The sequence below is a fragment of the Peromyscus californicus genome, unplaced genomic scaffold (assembly GCF_007827085.1).
Source record: "Peromyscus californicus insignis strain IS unplaced genomic scaffold, ASM782708v3 Scaffold_11__1_contigs__length_118956290, whole genome shotgun sequence".
In the NCBI taxonomy this organism is placed as follows: Eukaryota; Metazoa; Chordata; class Mammalia; order Rodentia; family Cricetidae; genus Peromyscus; species Peromyscus californicus.
In genome coordinates this window covers 106,459,910-106,475,155 of record NW_026294402.1, presented here as the reverse complement: position 1 = coordinate 106,475,155, position 15,246 = coordinate 106,459,910, and the positions used below count along the sequence as shown (strand labels likewise).

Sequence of the window (15,246 nt, the reverse complement as noted above, 5' to 3'; positions counted from 1 at the left end):
TAAAACCCTGAGGCTTGTGGACTGAACACATTCCACTTCCTGTTCCTTATCTGATTGGCAGAGATGCTGTGCTGTTTGGACACTTGTATCTATTGTTTAATGATAGAATCAGAATCATTAGCATATTCATCTCCCTAAACATTTTACCCTTTCTTTGGGAAGACACCTAGGTCCTTAATCATCTCTTAAGCTCAAACTCAGAGCTGTTTGTTGACCTTGGTCCAACTCTGTGCCAACTCCTTGAAACATTATGTTGTCTCCATAGTATTGTCTTGCTTTTTCCTCTGAGAGTATAAGGTTCTGTGCATGAGAGAGGGATCTTGGAAACAGCAGGAGGAAAATAAGTTTATTGTGTTCCCTTTTCCAATTGTATGATAGAGTTTACTATTGAATTTTGGAAACAAAGTGAGCACAAACCTTGTATACAGACAGAATCTGTATTATGATTATTTTAAGGAGATTTTACATGACACAATGATGCATCCCAGGCATTCATTTATTTATTTATTTATTTATTTATTTATTTATTTATTTGACTATTTATTCAGTTAGCTCTCAGCATTGTAGGATGTCAAGCCGGTCCACCTCATAGGAGAGGAACCAAAGCCCAAGTCTGTCTTACCTGGTCAGTTCACAGAAGAGCACGGTCAAAGGTCTGGAGCTCCTGCCTCTCAGCTGTTAACCTTTCAAAGGTTATGGGAAGAAGAATTACCGTTCATAGAGTCACTAATGTCAAGTTATGCTGAAAAGCAAGAGAGTAATTAAGCAGTATTCTTTCACTGCTAGGCATTGGTTCACTTTCAAACTCCTAATTTGCATTTGATTATTTTTAAAGCCATGCAGAGGCATTTGGAGGTGGCTCAGGCAGTAAACTGCTTGCTAGGCAAGCATGAGTACCTGAGTTTGATCCCCAGGATGCACATAAAAAGCCAGCCTTGGTGATGCATGCTTTTATCCCCAAACTGGGAAGATATGGACAGGAAGCTCACTGAGGCTCACTAGACAGACAGCCTGGCCAAAATGGAAATTTTTAGGCCTGTGAGAAAACTGTATTAAATAAAACAAAACAAAACAAAACTCCAGGTGGATCATGTGCAGAGGAATGATACCTGAGGTCGATCTCTGATCTTCGTACACACATGCACATGCAAATGCACCACACACATACACATATGCACATATACACACCACATTTGAGTATACATACAAAAATGTTAAAGGAGCCAAAATAAAAAATGTTAACAATAAAGTCGATGGTAAAACTATGAATTGTCTTAGCATACTTATTAGTAAGTTAAGGCCTGACTTCATGTCCTTAAAATGTTAGGAAAAGAATTACTTTCCAGGTTTTCAGTACTGTGAGTACCATGCTTTGAAAATCTAAGTACTTAGCCATCTTCTGTTCACTGTGTGGCAAGTCAGCTTCACTAAGATTGAATGTGTAAGTGTGCAAGCACACCCACAGGGCATAAATCTAAGACTGTATGTGTGTGTGGTTTAATACATAATGCATACTAAGTGTTCAGGACAGCCACAGAAAGTATACCACACAATGCACACTACCTATAATATTGGCCCAATTGTATAATAGTTCTTGAGGAAACTAAATTGCTCTGACTTGACTCTCAGAATGCACAGATGTTCACTGCAGACAGAAGGAATAGGCTCAATACTGAGGGCTCACCTTGCGGCTTCTAGATTTGACTACAGAATTGACAGTTGTGTCTTGAGTGATTTGGGGGAACACTTAAAGACAAGCGTGTCATGGATGTGGAGGTTAAATATGCTGTAAAGCTCAGGAGACTCTTCAAACAAATTGGAGTCGACCAAAAGAAATGAGCACATACAATATACCTTCAATCCCATGATCTGACTTCTCACCTCAGCCCCTTTCAGATCCCACCATGAATGCAGAGGAGCACAACCCCAGACTTCCCAACCTCTATTTCCCCTGCCCTCTCCTTCAAATTAGGCAAAAGAAAAATCATAGCTTTTCTTTGTATATGCAAAAAGCAAGCAAACAAGAAATATGGCAGTTCTTTGTCAACTGAATCACAATGCCAATTCTTCGTTAGTGGAAATACAATATTTACCTGTAAGTTTTAATGGGCTAATTCACACAAACATTATAATGTACAAACAAAAAGCCCTTCATTACAAGAAACACCAATTATTTTTCACACTTTTCAAAGACAGAATTATTTTCATAATCACCTGACTGGCCCATTTGGACACTCATGAATCAAACATTATTCAAATATCACAATACAGATCGGATCTATCATAATTTATATTATCTCTAACCCCAATGAGAATGTTTGTTAAATATTTTTGGTGTTCTCTGGACTGAAGGGATATCTCAGTGCATAATGACACTCGCTGCCATGCCTGACAACTTGAGTGCAAGCACCAGGATCCACACAGTGGAGTGAGAAAGCCAACTACTACAAATTGCCCCATGACCTTCACCCACATGTGTACACATACACATATACATACACATACACACACATATGTACATACACATACACACACAATAAATAAACTGTAATAAAACTCAAAGTATAATTTATTGACATGTCTACTAATTTTGCATATTTATAAAATATAAACAGTATAATAAGATTTTCTAAACTGGTATTTTAACCCTCACTAGTACTGGGCAAAGCACTTCAGGGTTCACCAGGATTGCTTGCATCTACTTGTCCCTCTTATGCATGTCAAAGTATGTATTATATTTTTCAATTTATGCAACAAAGCAAATGAGCAGGACTCCTCCTTTATGGAGAGTGTATTAAATTGTCAAGTAATAATAATAATAACACAGTCAATAAGATACACGACTGAAAAGACTCAGGATGTGTTAGGCTTGTTTTTTCAGTGTTGTCTGTACAGTAAAAGCATTTTAATATCAACGATACCCTACAGTAAATATGTATGATCGTTTCTTCTGCAGCCATTGGTGCATTTTCCAAAATGCACTGGGATTTTGTTTTAGGGAATGGAAGTTAGAGTCATTGGATATATTACTATAACAATATTTTTAAAATGTATTTATTAAATCTTTGAGAATTTAGTGCTGGCTAGTTTTATGTCAACTTGATACAAGCTAAAGTCATCTGAGACAGGGAACCTCAACTGAGAAAATGCCTCTTTAAGATTAGCCTGCTGGGCCAGCCTGTAAGGTATTTTCTTAGTTAGTGATTGATCAGGGAGAGTCCAGTCTGTTTTGGGTGGTACCCCTCCTGGTATGGTGGTCCTCGGTTCTATAAGAAAGCAGGAATGAACAATTCAGTAAGCAGCAACCCTCCAGGGCCTCTGCCTCAGCTCCTGCCTCCAGATTCCTGCCCTGTTTGAGTTCCTGTTCTGACTTCCTTTGATGATGAACAATGATGTGGAAGCACAAGTCAAATAAATCCTTTCCTCCCCAAATTGCTTTTGGCCATGGTGTTTCAGTACAGCAATAGAAACTCTAACTTGAACAAATTTCAGACAACGTAATTTGATCATATTTACCTCAAGTTCTTCTCCTTTGCTCCTCCCAGATTCTTCATGTAAGACAGAAGTGGATGGATAAGGTACACCCAGGGTCTAGGCATCTTATAAGTCTATTACCACTGAGAAAAAGCTTAGAATTAGAAAACTTTCAATAAATTAATGTGATGGAACTGAACAAAAAAAGTATCATTAATGAAGTGTTGAAAGGAAAAGCATGTCAAAGTCACATGCAGAGGGTGTCTTAGGTCAGGGCAGAAGCTGGGCGAGGGAGGAAGGACAAGTAGATTGAAGCATGTACTACATGTGTCGGTGGACATTACCTGATTGTGTCATAGGTTTACTTAAAAAAATACCACTGAAATTTTTGAAATAAAAGAATCCTAAAGTTATCTTCAGCAAATCCTGAATCTGAACCAACAGTAACCCTAAAATTGGCAATTTTTCCCAGTAGAAGTCATCTTTGCAGAGTCTTTGGTACTTATGGGATAAAAGCGTAGGAGTGGATGTATAGTGTCAAGAACCTGGGTGTGTATTGCAAGTTGCCTTTGTATCTGAAGATAGTAGTTGACAATACTTCATAGACATTGCATGTAAAATCATCCATGTGCCATTTTTGAAGGACTTTTTCTTCTGTATTATAGATATTATTTCCCATTTGTGTAAACCCTTGATTTCTAGATAAACTTGAAGAATGATACCAATGTCTTTAAGCTCAGTGGTCTGATTGTATCCCTATTTGGCAGCTTTGAAATTCCATGCTCAATACAGTTCATGAATAACTAGCCACACAAACTAAGAATACCATATCAGATCCTAACTGTATGTGATTTATTTCACTTTTTAAATTTTTTTATCATGTCCTTCTGAGCCCCTTAAGTCTTTTCCTATATTATTTTTTCTCTTCTTTATAACATCTTTATAAAACACACACACACACACACACACACACACACACACACACACACACACACACACACATACACACACACACACACACAAAATCTTCTTGGTGACTGTTACATTTGCTTGTTATTTTGTCATTGGTAAAATTTCTACTCATACAAATCAAGAAGAACATACCAATAAACATGGGAATTTGGTAGTATGAGATGAGTTTTCATGTACTAGAGGATCTTAGTGTAAGAAATCTGACTGGGGCAAAGAGCAAAATTCAATCTTACATTTCTAGAACCTTGCATTACAATAGAAAGATTAAAAAATAATTTGACAAAACAAACCATTTAAATCCCCAATTCAGCAGATTATTAAATAATACATTTAATGAAAGAATAACATATTCAAAATATAAGAATAACTTTTTATAAGCCAATGATTTGGTATGAGTCACTATTAAGTTGCTGAATTGTTTTGCTATCTGTCTGAGATAATAGCTTTCATTATTTTGTTGTTATAAAATAATACGTGATTATTATAATTACAAATCCATGAAAGGTTAGAAGTAAAGCTGCCTGTCAGCTCACCATCCATGGATAAGCCTCCTGCTAATGTTATTCCTGTTGCCACGTGTTGTAGTTTTAACATCAACATAGTCAAATTGTATTTGTGTTTTTATACAGTGTTTTTACTTGCTGGTCAATATTATTGGATATTGTTTTAGAGGACTTCATGTTACTCTAACAGGCCTCAAGTTCTTCATGCAGTATAGGACAGATCTTCACTCCTCTATTGTTATGAAATGGAATTTGGTGTTCATTTACACCCATTTCCTTTGGATTCCTTCTTAGAAATAGAATCACACTATCAAGGCAAATTGGCATGTTTAAGCTTCTTCATCCATATAGCCCAGTAATTTTGCCAAAGCAAAAACATCAACTGAAGAGTCTTACAGACCCAAGTTGCCTTTGAGTAGTTTGCTGTGTCATTTGTGGCAGTCCACGGTACCTTGTTAGCCTGCATGTCCATTAACACTTAACCACGCTAAAAGAACTTGGTAGAAAATGGCTAGCAAAATGGTTTGATCTACAAAAAGCAGGAGAAAATCACTTTGGATCTCCAGAAGTCAAATAAAAAGACATGAATGGTTCCATACCTATAGTCTCAGTGTTGGGGAGCAGGAGAATGGAGGACCCCTGGAGTGTGCTGATCACTGAATGCTAGATGCAGAGAGAGATGGTGTCTCAAAGTATAAGGTGGTGAGCAATTGAGGGAGATACCCAGTATATACCTCTGGCCTCCAAAAACATGTACATAAGTGTATGTGTAATCTGCCACACATGAATACACACAGACATGTATATACCTACACTATACATATATACAAAAGAAAAAAATGATTTTGCAAAAAATACAAATTCTAAACACAAATTTGAAAAATTCTAATAATAAAAGGTACAAAAAGCTGGCAAAATGATTCAGTCTGTAAATGACCTGAGGGTGATTGCCTAGATCTCACATAGTCAAAGGAGAGAAATGACTCCAGCAAGTTGTCCTCTGAGCTCCACACAGGCACTGGGGTACCCACGTGTACATACAAAGGAAATAGTAAATAAGTGCAAAATACGTATAAAGCTAACTAAAAATACTTCCACTCCTTGTACTAAAGTATAGCATATAATATCATTCAAAAGGAAATGAAGTGGAATAAAATGACAGACTGATATGAGAAATGGTGAAATCTACTTATTCAATAAGGGCACAGGACTTGTTTATTTATTTTCAGTCACAGATCCACCCCTGTGAACATTTTAATGGACATGTTCACAGTTTTCTTAGGTTTATTTACATTTGACAATCAAAATCCTTTACTGTTTACTTCACTGTCCAGCCGATCTCTCCCTCTGTGCAATGGTATTTATCTCCTGTCAGATCAGCTCAACTTTTCCTGTAGGCTAGGTGACATGCCAAGGCCTCTGTTATCCTACCCTCACTACTGACTGTCACCCCCTACCAACTATCACCCCCACTCCCACCCCCATTCAAGAGAGTTCAGTGCTTCCTTTCTGTGTAGGGAGGGCAAGATTCAGCAGAACTATTTGGAAGAAGAGTGACAAGTTTGGTCTTAAGAGCCTAATAGTGAGGCTAAACTTTTTAAAATACTTAAAGATAAGCATAAGATTCAAAAGAGGAGTAACAATGAATGTTCACTTTTTAAAGCTTCTTGGAAAAAATGTTTAACTAAGATTAGAATTGACTGAGTAGAAGAGAAATTTGGTTATCTTCACCAGCTATCCTCTTTTCCAAGAGTTCCATCTAAAGGAGGAACAATGTAGAATCAACTTAAATATTCATTTTTTTCCCCAGAGGCCAGGATGATGGCAGGAGATGAAGGCATATTCACTATACAGGAGCAGGGGATCTGCCATATGTGCTATAGATTGTGGGAAAAGTTTTTTTTACCTTGTGATAAGGAAGTTATTACTCATATAAACTAAGGATTAATTTTATTTCCTATGCATTTTAGCAATGATATATAGAAAGGTAGACATGATATCTCATGAAGCAAATTCTAAAACAAGAGACAAATTGACACATGTCCATGAGGGACATAGCAAAGTCCACTTATCATCATTTAATAAATGTGTGGCCTTTTTTTTTTTCTGTAGCTTTGAGAATTGTTTTTGAACTGCATCCCTGTATTCACAGACTAAAAGTAATTCATTACCATTTGAAATACCATCCCTAAATGTATTACTTTAGTGTCATTCATCTTATGACTCAGAAATAATACTTGTTCAATTGGTTGTAAACGTGATTTTTTAAATAGCTGTGATTCAATGGCCCATTGTCAGTAGTTTTAATTCAATTACTGTAGCATTTCAATTTGTACTTTGGTTAGGTCTAAAGTCATGAACAGTTCTCCATAAAGCCAACCTGGAAAAAAAGTTACTACACTTGCTTAATTATTCTTAAACAAATTTCAATATTACTTTATGAGCATTTAAAATATTTTTCAAGAAACCTTACAGAGCTAATATTTTTCTAACTTTTGAAAATATAATTAAAGAAGATAACTTTCCAATCAATCACTGAGAATACATTTTGTATAATATATATCAAAGTATGAAATATTCTTCATATTTGTTATGAATAACAACACACCTTCTGATTAAGTTTTGTCATGCTATCAAATATTTTTCATCACACATACATATATGTGATAAATGTTGCTATAAATAACAGCACTATGATGAAATGAGATTTCAGAAGGAACGCTGAAATAGAACTCTGTCACACTTTACACTAAAATGTTCTTGGAATAAGGAGCCAAAAATGAGGAGGTTTGAGATTTCTTCCCTACCCAAGAAACTCGGACTTTTGTAAGAAGATTTTAATGATTAATAAACATAAATTCAATGTTTAATGATCTTTCTGTTTTCAATTTGAATTTATGCTCCAGTGAACCAAACTCTCTGATGTCCTGTTCTATAATTACAGAAATTGTGACTTCATATCTGACTGAGTGACTCTTGATCAGTCCCTGAGCTTTAATGATTTGTACACAGCTAAGCGAAATTGTCTCTCCTCCATACATTGATTGATTGATTCATTCAGTCAAGTGTTTCCCTGGCACCAGGTTTGGATATGGCCACTAAGGATTATGGTTTGTAAGGAAACAGTGTCCAACCCACATAAGCTACCTACCAGCTAGCATTCTGAATTCTCACTCAAATACATTTTATCTTGAAAGAAGAAATTAGACTAAACAAATTTACCTTGTGACCATGCCTCAAAATGTCCATCTTCTCAGGTCCTCTCATTTGGGTGTGAATATTTGCAGGCTGTTAGAAGCAAATCCAAAAAGGATAGCTGTAGATTTAGGTAAATAATTTCATTTATTAGGGCTTAACAGACTAGTGCCTGAGGATAGCAGAAGAGATTAATTAACATTGATATGATGTAATCAACATTGATGTAATCAACATCTTTATTTAAGTTGACATCCTCATTTCAATTTCTATGGGGGAGAAAATGATAGAACAGCCAAAGAAATGTTGGTTGGAAATGCCAGGACAGTAAATCATTTGGGGAAGTTGTCATTTACCCCAAACTGTAACTGTAACATGTTGCCATCATAAGACTTCACTGTACAGTAAGGGACCCATGTATTCATTGACTACCTTATATTAGCTTTGTTCATTCCTAATGTCCCATTTCCACTTCCGGATTATTTGTTATATTTTATTATATTTTAAGTTTGGTGGAAAATGTTTACATTGATGGTCAAGATGATGTGATGAGGCTCCTTGGTTCTTTAAGTTGAGGGGTGAGACCTCCCCCCTAGAACTCACTTCCAGCCCCTTGCGCACGGTATAGTCAGAGGGACTACACCATCATGTCCATGGGGATGTAACCACACAGTTCGATGACTGTGGTTTCATGGACAAATCTATAGTTATGGAATCAAAATAATCACTGAGGGATGCTTTCCTCATCTTAAAAAGGCCATCTCCTTCTGCACTCCATTTTATCAACACAGTGGGACATGAGGATGGCATCATTTCATAAATCTTCTGCACTGTAGCTGGCACAAGCTGAGCTTTTCTCCCCTTGCCTGCTTATCACTGCTGTCCTAATGTATGGACCAGTGTCGAGGAGAAGGTGCTTCTCATTCTGACTTGAATTAGACACTTAATTCCTTTTGTCACCAAAGTGCTGTTTGCGAGGAGAGATTTTCTTAATTGCTGGTCACCCATTTTAGAATGTAGCCACTATAAAGTGGCTTCCTCTGTGATACTAGGAACCCAGCAGAGGCAGGAACTCCAGAAGTCATGAGACAGCTGTTCTCAACCCAGAGACAAACACTTCAGGAAGTCCTCTGTGATGACCCCCAAGCCTCAACTCAATTGTTGGGTGTAGTGTGTGTGAAGTGCCAATCATGGGGAACTAACCCATAATAATTAAGAGATTTGGCAAAATCAATTGACCAGTCAGTAGTATGCAACTACTTAGAGCCTTCTCTGAACACTAATCACAAACAAATTGTTTAAACAAAATGTCGTCAGTTTTCTTAATTACTGACCTGATCTAGAAAACATGGACCAGAAGGTCAGGGGCTAAAGAAGCCAAATTTCAGAGCATTCATTATCAGGAGAAGAGGAACAGCTGTAAACAAAACTCTCAGAGTGGACCCCAAAGATTCTCAGTGTGTGCTAAGAGGCAGTGGCCAGATGTGAGTGAGAGGACAGATGCTGTGTTTTAAGTCTGTGTAGTTAGCTGGGCCTGGTGGCACAACCTGTAATTCCACCTACTTAGGAGACTGAGGCAGGAGGCCACTGGCTCAAGATGAACTTGAGCTACAAAGTGAGTTCAAGACCAGTCTATGCAACTCAGTGAGATCAGGTCTCAAAATGAAAAGGAAAAAGAAGGCAGGGGATGCAGCTCAGAATTAGAGACCCTGCAAGAGTCTCTAGATTCAATCCCCAATACCAGAAAATAGGAGCACTAAAAATAACTGCATATTTGCTTGAGGGTATGCATGGGGAAATTCTATGTGTTGGAGAACTACCAAAGGTCAAAATAACTAAGAAAAGCATCAAAGCGCTGTATGTGTTGGGAGCTTTACTGTTTCTGTAAGTTCATCCCTGGTGATGGGCATGCAGCAAGCAAGGTTCTGAATTGGAAATAACAAAAGGTATTGTAACCCACATGTAAAGTGACATGTTATGACCTACCTGTATATTGCCAGCAATTCCAATTTCACAACCAAGTATAAACCCCTGTCCTCTCTCTCCTTCCCTCTCTTTCTTTTAAGTTAAATGCCACTGTGGGGGAAAACACACTAAGAACTAAGTTTAATCAGATGGGAAAAAAATACTTTTTTTTATTGATATGTTTTACTTTGCTGGCAGACCAGAGCAAAGGTTTTGTGAACATTTAAAAGATGAAAAAAGTGAAGAATCCCAGAAGCGGTTTATCTTGAAGCGAGATAACTCTAGTATTGATAAAGAAGACAATCAGGTTGGTTCTCAAGTTTGAGAGTGACTGACGTTGTTGTTTTTGAAGGTGGGCTGATTGATGTTCTTGTTGTCCCTCTGTGGTCCCCTCCTGCTTCCCAGCCCTCCCCTCTGCCTCTGACAACTGCTGCCCTCTCTCCAACCCCTTGGCCTCCATTGCCTCCCCTTCTGGCATTCAGTGGGTAGCCACATGGTGTTGCCCCAGTTGCTTAGCAGAAGCTCTGTGTTGGGCTGCATGGGTGGTGCTTGGCGCAGTCTTTGCTGCATGTTGTGGTGGGGGTTGGGATGCCGCAAGCTCCGAGCTGTGGGGATAAGCTTGTCAGCTGCATTTCCAGATGTCTGTGTAACTCTGCCAGTCGCTCCACTCCCTACAGCTCTGTCCTTCCGTTGTGCACAATTTGAGCTGGATTATCAATGAGGACGGATGAGCCACCGCTGTAGCTGTAAAGAACATACCTTGTTATGGTGAGGACAGGAGGATTTTGCAACTATCCTAAAAATAAGTCTTCACAGAAAAGCATCATGTTTACGTTCTAGTCTCCCACCCTTCTTCCCGAGTTTTATGGTCTGTGTAATGTGTTTGCTCGTTTGCATGAAGTGTAGCAAAAACTGATCCCTGTGTATTTTGCCTGTGACAAAACACTATGTCATTCTATCTATCAAGAACCCTAATCATGGTCCTTGAGCAAAGGTAAAGAGACCTCACTGGATCTCTCCTCTGCGTGGGTAGGAAGGAGGGAGGTTACAAGCAAGACAACTAAGTAAATGACAGAATCAAAAAAGAAAACAATAATAATGACAATAAGAACATCAGAAAGTCAGGAGAGTGCCCTGACAATTGTACTTGGTGCCTGACAATCCAAATAGATATTTTTGAAACATGCCTTTGCTTTAAAATTCATAAAGGTAAGACAATACGTATCTTACTCAAGATCTCATATTAATTACTCAAAGTGAGTCACCCTGAGCCGGCGTGTGCATCTCTGAATGTGATTTTTTTAAAAAATAGATATATGAAAAGTCTATTCCTCATTTGTACCTCCTTGTCTCCCACCACTGCTGCCCCCAGCCCTGAGCTGCACCGGGGCTCTTGTTGACTCCGAAACATGCCTGTGTTGTATTCTCTGTGGGTGTCTGATGAATGCATGGATGAATGCACTGAGTGCAGAGAGTGTTTTGTCCAGAGTGGGTCAGAGAGGGTGAGGACGCGTGGTTCTCAAATAGGTGGGAGGGCAGCTGAGATGCAGGGAGTGGTGGGTCAGAGAGGGTGAGGACACGTGGTTCTCATGCTGGGTCCTTTGGATCGTTATTTTAGCTTTCTTTGCACTGGCATTGACCATTATCAACAAACAGGTTTTCTAGGCCAAGCTTATGTTCCCCAGGCAGTTCACAGGTCAGCCACTGAGTGAACAAAGAAACCTTAGGAGCCAGAGACTAGCCACAGGTTCCTTTCAGATTCCCACTTTCTCTGTTTTCTTGTTCTTTCTTGAGATCCCAAATATTCACAGCCACTTCATCCCTCAGGCCCCCTGTACTCACTCTTCACTCTTTCCATCAACAATTTGCCTCCTGTTGTGGTCAGATACATACAACAAAGGGAAAAAAGACTATTCCTGGCCGTCCCATCTCTGGACCAAGGCATATGCAAGGCTGCTCATTTTTATAATATTCATTCTGCTTTCCTTCATAGAGGATTAACCAGGAGTAGCACATCCTTCTTATGTCAACATGTCACACACAGATATTACATCCACACACATATACACACAGACATATCTGCATACACACATACAACCACACACACAAACACACACATACACACATCACACATACATGCATACACACATACACACAGGTCACACACACAGATACACTCACATATATACACACCATACACACATCACATACACAGATACATACACATATGAACACCACACACATGCATACACACACACGTATCATACACAGATACACACAGGCATACACATACACACACCACACACACATGTGCATACACACAGGCACACATAAATACACACACACACACACACACACACACACAACACAGTCACACAAACACATGCATATGTAAGTTCATATCCCATGGCCTAGCCTCCTCAGGGAGCAGAGGGAGTGGGGCTTGTCAGGCTCCAGTTATCTAAATGAGCATTTATTATTCTCAGTTGACAGTTGCTTAACAGCTCAACATGGATAACCCTCCTGATTTCTTTTCTCTGTTCAGCAAAACAGAATGCATCCATTTAGAGATGACAGACGAAGTAAATCAATTGAAGAGAGAGAAGAGGAATATCAGAGAGTGAGGGAGAGAATATTTGCACATGATGTGAGTAGTTGTTTTAATTGCCTCTTGAGTACGGTCCTTCCACTAGCAGAAAGGCCCCTCCTTTCTCAGATAGGAAGTTGTCAGGGAGTACAGAGGCTGGGACCAAGGAGAGAGTCACAAAGCAGAAAACACAAACATTTCTGGGAAAGAACCTGGTTCAGGGATGTGATGGAAACAGGCCAAGAGTCTGCGTGTGCTCCCGGGATAGAGGTGGGATTTGGGTCACTGAAAGAGACAGTCAATGTAGAAAGGGTTGTCAGTTTCTGAAATTCCTTTACATCCATAGTAGGCAACAGATCACAAGGAGGTACAAAAAAAAAAAAAAAAAAAAAAACCCGTTAGGGACACAGATATGGCTCAGTGAGTATAATGCTCACTGTGCAAACATGAGAGAGCCTTAGTTTGGATCCCAGCACCCCTGTTAAAGGCAGGCATGGGAGCAGACTTCTGTAACACAAGCACTAGGGAGGCAGCAACAGGTCAATCCTGAGAGCTCATCGGCCAACCAGTCTAGTTAATTTGTAAGCTCCTGGTTCATGGAGAGACTCTGACTACAAACAGCAAGGTAGAGAGCAATGGAAGAAAGTATCTGTGTGCATCTCTGGTCTCCTCACGAGGACTCAGGCATACACATGTGCAAATACCACACAGGCTTGCTTGCACAGATGCCTGTGTGTGTGCTCATGAGCACATACAGAGTATCTTCTGAATTCTTGGCAAATATGTACACTTCATTATGCAAGAGCTAGATGATAATGTTCACTCCCCCTCTTGATTTCAGATCAAATCAAATCTATGAACAATTTGTCAAGGGAATAATCACAACAATCACAAAACAACGTCTTTTAATTCAAAACAAAACAAAGAAAATGTGGTTAGGATTTTAAAAAACTGTTTTTACCCATTATGCTCAAGATCAAGTACAATTTAGTTAGATAAAAATTAAAATATAAAAATTAAAAACTGGATTTTAATGCAAACAAGTTAAAACACTGAGAAATTGCCACAGCTTTCTATTCTATTTCTTTCTATTCTTGAGAGCTTCCTCGGGTGTTAGGGAGCCAGATCTCTGTAGGCTGTAGAGGATGCTCCAGTGTGGTCCTCTGTAGTCAACACTTCCAGCATGCTCAGTCAGGCCGAATCTCTGTTGCTGTGGCTTGTTGCTGGAGGACACACCAAGGCAGCAGGACACTTGGACTTTGCTCCTCAGTTTTGGGGAGACTGCTTCAAGCCAGGGCAAGTGTCAGCAACCCCCACTTGCGGTAATTCTGTAGCTTGAAGCCATAGAAGAGGCAACATCTGCCATTTAGGTTTCACCCTTATATCCCTACTCTTCTTGAAACACCGAAATAGAAATTGAATGATTGCATACTCTGGTCCAGAGCTCTTAAATTAAGAGAGCATGAGAGAGGAAAAGGAAGGTCAGCATAGCTGGAGGGGTGGGTGCAAGTCTAGAAACTATGTGTGGCCTACTTACACCCTTGTTATGGTCAGAATGTACCACGAGACATATTCTCCCTGGAAGAGAAAATAAAATGATGGAAAGTTTTGCCCTTGTCATGAGAGGGCAAGAGAATGTAGTGAGCTGGGCGGCAGCCCATCTGCTTCTGAAGACCTTCGTAGAGACAAGTTCTCCAGAGTGTTCGTTTGACTTTCAGTCTTTAACTCCCTCCTCTTTTACGTGTCCTTACCTATATACAAGCAGTTTTCCCTCACGCTCTGGTTCTGACAAGTCAAGGGTTTTGACAATGTGTCAATATATTGAGAAGCAAATGTCCATCATACAGACATGGCATAAACAACCTTGTTTTTGTTATTATCTTAATAAAGTTATGCTCCATTGTTGGAGCTAGGTACCAGGAAACACCATCTCAGATGCCTGTCTGGAATAAGAATGGAACCCATGATTCTTAACTCCTCTTAATAGTTGGCCAGGAAGATGGCCACAGGGAAAAGGGGCCTACATGACTTTCTTTCACTGGGGAGAGAGAGACCAGGAAAAATATTTGAGGCACTCTTGGCCACATTAAGCTTCACTGGCCACAGGGATGGATAACACTCTTTTCAACTAAAAAGTAGATCTAAGTACAACAGAGCTTTGGTGCAAAGCTACTGCCGGTCCCTCACTAACCCTCGACCCACATCATTTGCCAGTCTGTTTCTGGCACTACCTGCAACCTGATAATGCAGGGCAGGGTTTTAAAATGAGTGTCCTTCAGTCAAAACACACTCACAGATACTATATAGTTGAGTGACACCCTTAATATCATTAGTAAAATGATGTTGTTTGTGTTTCTAAGGGGGAAAAAAATCTTCCCATTGTTTAATACCTTTCTGTAAGTTCTCTTGATCCTTCAAAGCCTAAAAGGGGAAAACTTATGCCCACTGTCATTCCCTTAGCTCACAGAGATACTCCTGTCTCTGGCACTCTGTGGTTACCTCGTTACTGAATAGGACAAGTTAACCCCAAATTTAGCAGCATAAAGCAAA

At 39.3% G+C, this 15,246-nt stretch overlaps 1 protein-coding gene across 18 annotated transcripts in view; it reads left to right on the top strand.

Annotated features, from left to right (window-relative positions):
- Arpp21 (cAMP regulated phosphoprotein 21) overlaps positions 1–15,246 on the top strand; it is a 169,574-nt gene that overhangs the window by 64,301 nt on the left and 90,027 nt on the right. For 11 of the 18 annotated variants that reach the window (XM_052722469.1, XM_052722488.1, XM_052722451.1 and 8 more), the window contains 2 exons: positions 10,308–10,416; positions 12,655–12,756. The exons of 3 other annotated variants lie outside the window; for them this stretch is intronic. In XM_052722469.1, the coding sequence (XP_052578429.1) occupies positions 10,308–10,416; positions 12,655–12,756 (211 nt within the window). Of the gene's footprint in view, positions 1–10,307; positions 10,417–10,786; positions 10,856–12,654; positions 12,757–15,246 lie in introns of those variants that run through there. 4 more of the 18 variants (XM_052722551.1, XM_052722544.1, XM_052722538.1 and 1 more) reach the window with 2 other exon arrangements.